Source organism: Dermacentor albipictus, unplaced genomic scaffold (genome assembly GCF_038994185.2).
Source record: "Dermacentor albipictus isolate Rhodes 1998 colony unplaced genomic scaffold, USDA_Dalb.pri_finalv2 scaffold_23, whole genome shotgun sequence".
NCBI lineage: Eukaryota > Metazoa > Arthropoda > Arachnida > Ixodida > Ixodidae > Dermacentor > Dermacentor albipictus.
Window position 1 is genome coordinate 3,716,279 of NW_027225577.1, and position 9,538 is coordinate 3,725,816.

General features: G+C 48.9%; 1 protein-coding gene across 1 annotated transcript; it reads left to right on the top strand.

Moving 5' to 3' along the window:
* Positions 1-4,122: 4,122 nt before the first annotated feature.
* LOC135898840 (uncharacterized) lies at positions 4,123-9,326 on the top strand. The gene has a single exon (XM_065428004.2). It carries the CDS (start codon positions 4,538-4,540, stop codon positions 8,021-8,023), a length of 3,486 nt encoding a protein of 1,161 aa, XP_065284076.2. The 5' UTR covers positions 4,123-4,537; the 3' UTR covers positions 8,024-9,326.
* The last annotated feature ends 212 nt before the right edge of the window (positions 9,327-9,538 follow it).

Consider the following 9,538-nt stretch of genomic DNA (forward strand, 5'->3'; position numbering starts at 1 on the left):
GCTGGGAAAATAAATGGAGAGCGGAAAACAAAAGGGGCACGCATACGAAAAAAAAATACACCAAAATCCGAAGCAACAAAGCCCAAAGCAACAAAGTCCAAAGTTCAGCTATGCAAAGTTCCAAAGTTTGTTAGCGCTGGTAAAATGGTCTTAAGTCGCACAACAAGGACTATTCCAGCTCGTGAGCGGTGGCACTGTGATTGCGAAATGCCGTCTGACACGACCTCATAGTGAAGGACGCCAATGCGTCGGATGATCTTGTGGAACTCGAAATAGTGGCGTAAAAGCTTCTCGAGTCCTCGTCGGCGTATCGGGGTCCAAACCCAAACACGGTGTCCGGGCTAGTATTCCACGTAGAGTCGTTGAAGATTGTAGTGCTGGCTGTCGGTCCACTGTTCCTTCTTGATGTGCAGGCGGGCGAGCTGTCGGTCTTCGGCACGCTGGAGATAGGCGGCGACGTCGACATTTTCTTCGTCGGTGACGTGCGGCCACATGGCGTCGAGGGTCGTCGTAGGGTAGTTGCACTCGGGCTTCAAGCATAGCTTCGGCGCTTTCCTTGCGCACGACGCTCGTAAATGTGCGCTGGAAGCCGCTACAGAACTGGTACCATGTTGTCAGGGTCGACTCCCGGTTCTTTTAAACCACGTTCCGGCGGCGTCTTCAAAGGCAACGTATACATGTCACAACTTGTCGTCGGAGTTCCAATTATTTAAAGTCGCGATTTGTTCAAAGGTCTCTAGCCAGGTTTCTGGAACGTCAGACGATGATCCATGGAAGGTCGGTGGCTCCCTTGGCTGTTGCAAAACGACGGGGGACGCTGCGGCTGCCACTGCGGTTGTCTTGGGAACAATCTTCTTGGTCTTCTCAGGTAAAGTCCGGGCTCCGGGGACCGCTGTTGTAGCCGGGGGCTTGCTCGATGGTCCGGGACGACGTTGGTGTTGTCTTTGTGGTCCGGGCTTTGATCACGAGTCGTCCGGGGCGTTCGGTACATGAACAAAAAGCACCTCCACCAGATGTCACATGGTAGGGGCGGTGAAGAAAGCGGCAAAACTGTGAATGGTGAAACTGGCGTTTTATTGGCGTAGTAGCTCTGTGGAAACCCGCGAGGTGGAGATAAGTAATGAATTTTCAAGTAATTTAGGTAATTAAGTAATTAAAGTAATTTCTTAAGCATTTTTTTTCTACAACCCTCAGGCTTTTCTTTCGAGGAACCTGTACGGGTTTACTTTGTAGCAATTGCTACGAATGGGTGGATGTCTGATTTTCCCTTTATTCATTAGCGTTTTATTGACCGAACTTGTGCCCACAAAAGCAGGTTACACCCAAAGCACAGCAATAGCGGCGAACACGGTCGGTGGTCGTCGAAATTTGATCTGCGGGTCAAACGCGTCAGCTTTTATACATGAGCCATCGAACGTTCCAGAGTAAACGGTGGTGCTCGCGTGTCTTCCAGAAAGTTCTACACCATTCGCGTCGCGCATACATACAATCAGATCACACAAGGTTCGGCGACAACACACAGCGGATAAAACCATCGATAACATTCGAGAAACTTCCAACACATGCAGGGGCGTCCTGCACTGAGCGATAACATTGGTTAGACGATAAACGCAGTCACTTGATAAAGAAGTATACGTGTCAATATCATAGTCTTCTGTGTCTCCCGCTTCTAATTCACCCTCAGCTGAAACTAGCAATATTTCGAACTTTTGTTCATTGTTCTCACTAACACAGTTGGTCTACCAAACAACTGGAATTTCGGGAGAGACCGCTAACGCTTTATATTTCCTACTGACAACATACCCCGAACTGGTGTCTGATGTTTTGTGTATGTCAGGCCTAAGTGATCCCTTACTTTTAGAAATAAGCATTAATATTCCTATTTCAAAGCCTCGTGTACTCATAAAAACAATCCTACACTACAATAAAGCTAATTTCGACGCCATCAACAACGAGTTGTCCCATTTTCTTGGTGTAATATTTGACAACTGCGACGAACGCTCCGTTGACGAGAACTGGCACTTGTTTAAATATAAGGTGCAAGAAGCAACACCCAAGTATGTCTGCCTGAGCATAATCTCTTTTAATACAAAATCTACCTGGTACAACGCCAATTTTAAGCGACTAGCTAAAAGAAAATAAAACATGCATTTCGCGCCGCCAAGTATTCTACACCAGAAACCCATTGTAACGCGAGCTAGCAAAAAATAACTTTCCAAACGCGACACTATCCTCCATGTTGATCAATGTTCAAAGAAAGTTTTGGCGCGTAATTTGTCCTTCTGGTTAGGACACTATCAGCTCTGTTGATTCTATAGGAAACCTTATACCGAGACGACTGTCTGTCCACTCTTAAACACATTTCCTAATAATTTTCTCACTCATAATTCCTCCCCTCCCTTCTAACATTTCCATTAGCTGCGTGCCTTGCTGCGGAGCCAGTAATTATTGAACAATTTGGCGTTACTAAAGCAATCGACTCTATTAAGATATCCGCTGGACCTTGTGCCGACCTCATTACTGCAAAGATTTTTAAAAGTACTGCTGTGTACCCGCCCTTATTCTTTGAAAGACTTTGCAACAGTGATTCGACAGTCATTGTGTTGCTAGAGACTGTAAGATTTGGAAGGTGATACCACTCCACAAGTCCGGTAACAAGCATTTACCTGTCGATTACCGCCCCATTTCGCTAAGTAGCCTCCCCTGTAAAATGCTCAAACATGTGCTGTAATCACAGTCCGCTAACTTTCTTGACTCTCTGTTTTCACTGATGCAGCACGATTTTCGTAAAAAATTGTCTTGCGATACTCTTCTTTCCTTCACTCACAAATTTCACCCAATTTTAGAGAGTTATTCGATGGCCGACTGGCATTGCACAAAATAGAAAATCCGAGTGCGGAGCAGTGGGAGAGCGTGCTCTCCAGCAGCGACCCTAGCCTCCAACGGAGGCTGGTGGATCATGCCCGATGAGCAGCCACGCTCAGTGGTGCCCTGGAATAGGGGCGCCATCCATGCAGGCCGGAGATCGTCATCAACCAATAGAAGATCAAGACACCCGGCCCGACCGCTGAATTACTCTTTCTAGAGTAATAAAGTTTACTTCCTCCTCCTCCTCAAGCTAAGTAAATTAAACGTAGTTTGTCATCTTATCGTTTTTGGCTCGAGTACTTCCTTACTAACCGTATTCAGTTCTTTGCATGCAATGGCATAAAATCTTCCACCAAGCTCGTTCATTCTGAAGTGCCACAGGGGTTCGTTCTAGGTCCTTTGATGTTCTGAATATACAGCGTGTCCCAGCTAAATTTAGCAAGAGCTTACAAATATGCAAATGCCACGTAGCTAGACAGAACAAATGTAATGTTTTTTTTTTTGCGATCGCTTGGAGTTATTGAAGTTATTTGTTTGAATTCCGTCTAATTATACCAATCATTGTAATTGAATAATCAACTTCTCAAATAATATAAGTATACGAAAACTGTCAAAGAGAAAATTCTGGAACGACATGAAACACTCCCGATACAGCTTTCTGTTCTTCAATACGCGCTACATAAAAGTGTTTTTCGGACAGTGAAAGAAGTCGCGAATAAAAGCAAAGTGCCTGCAGTGCGGCCAGTGGCGCGGTAATTTTGCGTGTTTGCGCGGGCTTGTCTCACGCTCGAAAAAAACCATTTATGTAGCACGTATTGGGGAAAAGAAAGCTATACACTGCAAATTTTTCATGTCACTCTAAAATCTTCTCATTGACACTTTTAATATAATCACAATATTTGAGAAGTGCATAAATAAAACTAATTACCTAATTAGGCGGAGTGAAAAGAAATAGTTTAAGTATCTCAAAGCGACGCCAAACAACATGACCTTGGTTCTGTCCAGCTACGTCGTACTTGCATATTCTAAAATCTTTATGCATGGAAGTTGCAGCACCCTGTATATTAACTACTGTGAGTGACGTGATGGTGCTAGGCCCAGTTGGTGTGGGCTGCTACAGATGGCGCAACGTGACCTGCGCAACAAGTAGCCGCAGCGACATCGTCACCTACCTTGTCCTGCTTCCGTTTCCGGGAGCCTCGCTTGTGTTTTGCTGTTTGCCCGCGATGGGCGAGTCAGTCAAGCCATTGCCGCTGGAGTGATCAGTCGGTCTGTTAAATGTAACCTTAACCCGCATTAAACCGTTACCCTACTATGCGAGTCTTCCTGCGTTCAGCCCAAGCCTCACATCTGGCGCAGTCGACCCGGAACCTCTGCCAAGCCATTCAGCCACGGCAGCGCAAGAACGACGGTCAGTACGCCTCTTCAACCGCATTCGTCATTGTAGTCGCGCCCTCACGCCGCCGAAGACTCACGCCTGAAGATACTTCTGCCATTTTACCGCTCGTATGTGTTCAGTCCGCATCAGAAGCAAAGCACGGCCGTCAGATGAAGAGTGCCATGAATGTTCACAACTAGCCCGGAACTAACTTGAATCCCGCGCATAACCTGTGGCTTAGCGCTCACTCGCCTAGTCTCCCGTGCGCCCAGCCTCGCTTTGTGGTGCATCATGCCAGGAATTATTTGGGAGGAGCTTGACTCAACGACCATGTCGCGGTTCGGAGTCGACCTTATCCGCGATGAATTGGCCCGACGCGAGTTAGAGAGCACCGGCTCCAAGGAAGAGCTCATTCAGCGCCTCGAAGCCGACATTCACCAACGTCGTGAAGCAACGCCACGGTCAAGCGTGGAGAGGGCGGGTACCGCCGGCAACTCAGGTTTGACCCTTGATACCGCGACGCTCGAAAGTCTGGCACTTCTGTTTCAACAGCTGCCACGCCCCTCGACTACAGTTACCACACTGCCAGACCTGTCGTCATCGATTGCGTACTTCGATCAGTCTCCAGCACAAAATGTTAATGGCTGGCTCAATGACGTCCGCCGGGTACAGCAGCTTGCCGCATGGGACGACGCCACCACCCGTCTCATTGCCGCAAGTAAACTGAAAGGCACAGCTCGTAATTGGCACCTCGCTTTTGGAAATCGCCATTCAACCTGGGAAACATGGAGCGCCGCCCTGAAGGAAACATTTTCATCGGAGCTGACCCTCATTGAATGGCAGGAACGCGTCATAAAGATCAGACAGGGCCCAGGCGAGAGCCTACAAGAGTACGCTTACGCAAAGCTGCGTGTGGTTGAAAGCTGCCCCGTCACCCTTACCGACGCCCAGAAGATTGATTACCTACTACAAGGTCTTCAAGAACCACATGTCATTGCGGCCATCGCGGCTAATAGGCCGTTAACAGTGCGTGACTTCATGTCCACGTGCACAAGCCTAGACAAGTGCACTCAACGTGCCCATGACAGGGCAAGCGTAAAACAGCCGCTGCTTCCACAGAAGCCACCCCCTCGTTCATTTCAAAGTGGCAATTCAGGACGTCAGCAATATAACTATCAGCCACCAGCTCCGCCAACAGCTACAACAGCACAGCCAAGACAGCGCATTTCCGAGTTGCCTAAGGAACAACAGGAACGAAGATACGAAGCCATTTCTGCGCAGTATGGGGCCCCAGCATTCCGGAGCGGCCAAGACATCGCACAAGCAACTTGTTACAAGTGCAAAGAGTTAGGGCATTTGGCGTCGGCATGTCCCTCGCGTAGCAAAAGGGTACCACCGTCAACCATCCCTGATGCCCAGCAGCCACGGGCCTTTCACACTATGCCTGAAAAACTTGAAGGCTCCCAACATCAATGTCCATTTTTCACGGCGGCTATTGCAGGAGTCGGAGAACATGAAGCATATCCGGACTCTGGCTCGAACGTGACATTGATTTCTAAAGCCATCCTACCTTCCGCAATGATCTTGCCATGGACTAATTTTCCTCTTGCCGTCGTTGGAGGAGGTACAGCGCTACCAGTTGGGTCCGCCCTCCTTAAGATAACTATTGGCCCTATCACTGGTGTGGTTGAGGCAGCAGTTTTGGAGAACAACGTCCTACCCCTTATTCTGGGTGAAGACTGGTTTTTGGCAGCGCGAGCCCGCTTGATCTTCCAGCCGCCAGAGCCCACTCAGCTACAACATCCAGCCACGGGTGTAACGCTTCTAGCCACTCAGCGTCTGGTCCCGCGAATGGCCAATGCCGTCATTTTAGCCCGCTCAAAACTTTTTGCGCCTGCAGAAGCAACATCACAAGACTGTCTACAACGAGAACCCTTACCTTCGCCAGAAGAGCCTCCCTGGCAAGTTTTGGCGGCGAAGACAGTGCCGCTGGAAAGCAGCACTGCCACACTACAAGTCTGCACTACGGTGCCTGTGACCATCCACCCCGAACTTCCACCAGCCAGCCTAGGCAGCCAGCTCTTACCTGAACAGCAAACTGTCATTGCTGACATACTGGCCAAGAACAATGCCGTCTTTTCTCGCCATGAAGATGACATTGGTCATTTTACTGACACTCAACATCGCATTGATTTGCTGCCCAATACCGTGCCGTACAGCCGCAGCCCTTACAGATATACGCTAGAAGACAGGCAATTCCTCGAAAGGCAAATTAAAAAGCTTCTTGCTCAAAATATCATCCTCCCTGCATCTGGCCCGTGGGCATTCCCAGTCGTTGTGGTGTCTCGCAGTGGAAAGAAACGCTTGTGTGTGAATTACATTCCACTTAATGAACGTACGATCAAGGTTGTGCACCCCCTACCTCTGGTGGATGACATCATTCAGGACATCGCTGGCTGCGCCTACTTCGCCACAATGGACATTAAGTGCGCCTACTGGCAAGTCAGCCTGAGGCCCCAGGACTATGAGAAAACCGCATTCATCACCCACCACGGAACTTACATGTGGACCCGAATGCCATTCGGATTAAAGAATGCGCCGTCCACATTTCAGCGAGCCATGCAACTGGTATTCCAAGACCTTCAGCCTCGCCCGGATAAAAGCGGCATACGAGTATATCTCGATGACATCCTTATCTATGCAGAGTCATTCACCACATTCGCAGATCTGATGGAAGAGGCCCTCCAGTTGCTGCATACCAGTGGACTTAAAGCCTCACTTGAGAAATGTTCGTTCGGTCTCGCTTCCATCAAATTTCTTGGGTTCATCATTTCAAGCGAAGGCCATCGCCCGGATCCAGAAAGAGCAGCTGCCATGTACCGTATCGCAACTCCCCGAAACCAAAAGGAAGTCCTTTCCTGGATACAGACAGCCAGCTTTTACCGTCGATTCATCAAGGGCTTCGCTAAAGTGGTAGCCCCTCTTCAAGCCCTTGTCAAGTCGTCCACATTTCTGTGGTCCCCAGAATGCGAAAGTGCCTTCCAAGCTATTCGCTCAGCCCTTACAAAGCCACCGCTACTTGCTCATTTCAATCAATATGCAGCAACAACAGTAACCACTGATGCGTCTGGTGAAGCCATAGGAGCAGTGTTGTCACAATATCAGGATGGCAAAGAACGTGTTATTGCCTATGCTAGCCGATCCCTGACGCTAGACGAACGCAAGCTTCACAGTAACGTGTGGGAAGGCATCGCAGTACATTGGGCAATAACAGTGAAATTTCGTCAGTATCTAATCGGAATCAAGTTCGTCCTAGTTACAGATAACTGGACTGTTGCTTGCTTGACGAAGTGTGTGAAACCATCTCGCAGATTTACTTCCATGCTCATGGACTTGGTTGAATTTGACTTCTCGGTCAGACATTTGCCTGGACGGCAGAATGTTGTAGCTGACCATTTGTCGAGACTTTCGTGTGCAGTCACACGCTCCGCTCAAGCGCTGGTTATCGCTCAAGAAAAAGACCCCGAATGCAGTGCAATTCTTCAAAGCCTTGCTAATGGAGATGCCCCGGCCGAGTTCAACCTAATCGACAACGTGCTATACCATCGGACACCTTCAGGAACATATGCTGTTGTAGCGCCATCGTCATTGCGTCCCGCCAGGTCACTTCGACGTCAAGCGGACTTTACACAAAGTGCAAGACCGCTACTGGTGGCCAAATATGGAAAAAGCAGTCAAGAGCTACGTGTCATCCTGCCAATGCTGCCAGCAGTATAACCGTCCAACCTCAAGAAGTGTTGGTTTTCTTGGCAAAATGCCAAATTCAGATGTTCCATTCTCGAGCATTGCTATCGACCACATAACTATGCCTCCCAGCAACTCATCACGGTACATACTGAACGTGATTGATTTTGCAACTCGCTTTATTGCTCCAGGAGCCGTTCCGTCAACCTCGGCACGCGAAGTTATTCAGACTTTGCATAGAGTATTTTATTGCTATGGTGCACCTGACCACTGTCTCTCAGACCATGGGTCGGCCTTTGAGTCGACAGAGTTCAAGCGGTTCATGCATTTACATAACGTTCAGCTACACTATTCAACAGCCTACCGACCTGAAGGGAATGGCCTCGTTGAACGAAGCAATGGAACATTACTTACAGTATTACGGAAAATATGTGCTTTGGAACCTTTATCATGGCCTGCAAAGCTCCATGAAGCAGCCTTTGCGGTTAACACTTCGGTGAATTCGAGCACCAGCTTTTCGCCATTCTAGTTACTCTTCAGCTACGTGCCTAAGGTTCCTCTCCAGCAACAACGGTCGCTCCAACAAACCGGCCTTGTTGAGCGCGTCCTTGATGTAACAGCGCAACGTTCAGAGGCATCTGCCAATTCAGAAGCAGCTCAAGCCTCCCGCAAACGCCACTATGATAGTACCCATCGCTCTCATAGCTTCACAGTAGGTGACCTAGTATGGATCAAACGTCAAGCGCCAGCGGCCCACGAGAAAATGGCACCGCGCTTCAGAGGGCTCTACCGCCTCACTGAGCAGTTGACTGAATCCACATTTAAGGCTTTGCGTGTGTCAGGAATGACAACTCGCCTGCTTAACCAGCCAAGAACTGTGCATGTTTCACAAATTAAGTTGTATGTACCTCCGTCATCTCCTGTGGCACATCTTTCGTCCAGCCTTGAAAGGGAAACATCGGCCACTACAGTCCCTGATGATGAAACTGCCATACACCAAACACAGCCTCAGCGCCAACAGCGTGTGCGCCACCTTCCCCGTCACTTGCGAGACTTCGTGCTTGAGTGACTATATGGACGCCAAGTTAGACCAAGGGACTTGGTCATCTGGATGGGGGTGGAATGTGAGTGACGTGATGGTGCTAGGCCCAGTTGGTGTGGGCTGCTACAGATGGCGCAACGTGACCTGCGCAACAAGTAGCCGCAGCGACATCGTCACCTACCTTGTCCTGCTTCCGTTTCCGGGAGCCTCGCTTTTGTTTTGCTGTTTGCCCGCGATGGGCGAGTCAGTCAAGCCATTGCCGCTGGAGTGATCAGTCGGTCTGTTAAATGTAACCTTAACCCGCATTAAACCGTTACCCTACTATGCGAGTCTTCCTGCGTTCAGTCCAAGCCTCACACTACCTGCCGAAATCAGTTTCTTTTAATATTCATCTCTTTGCGTACGATTGTGTTACATTTCACGAAATTAACGAGAAAAACCACACCATCACCTAACAAAGCCGTCTAGATGCTGTATCTAATTGGTGTAACACGGCCGGGGCTCAT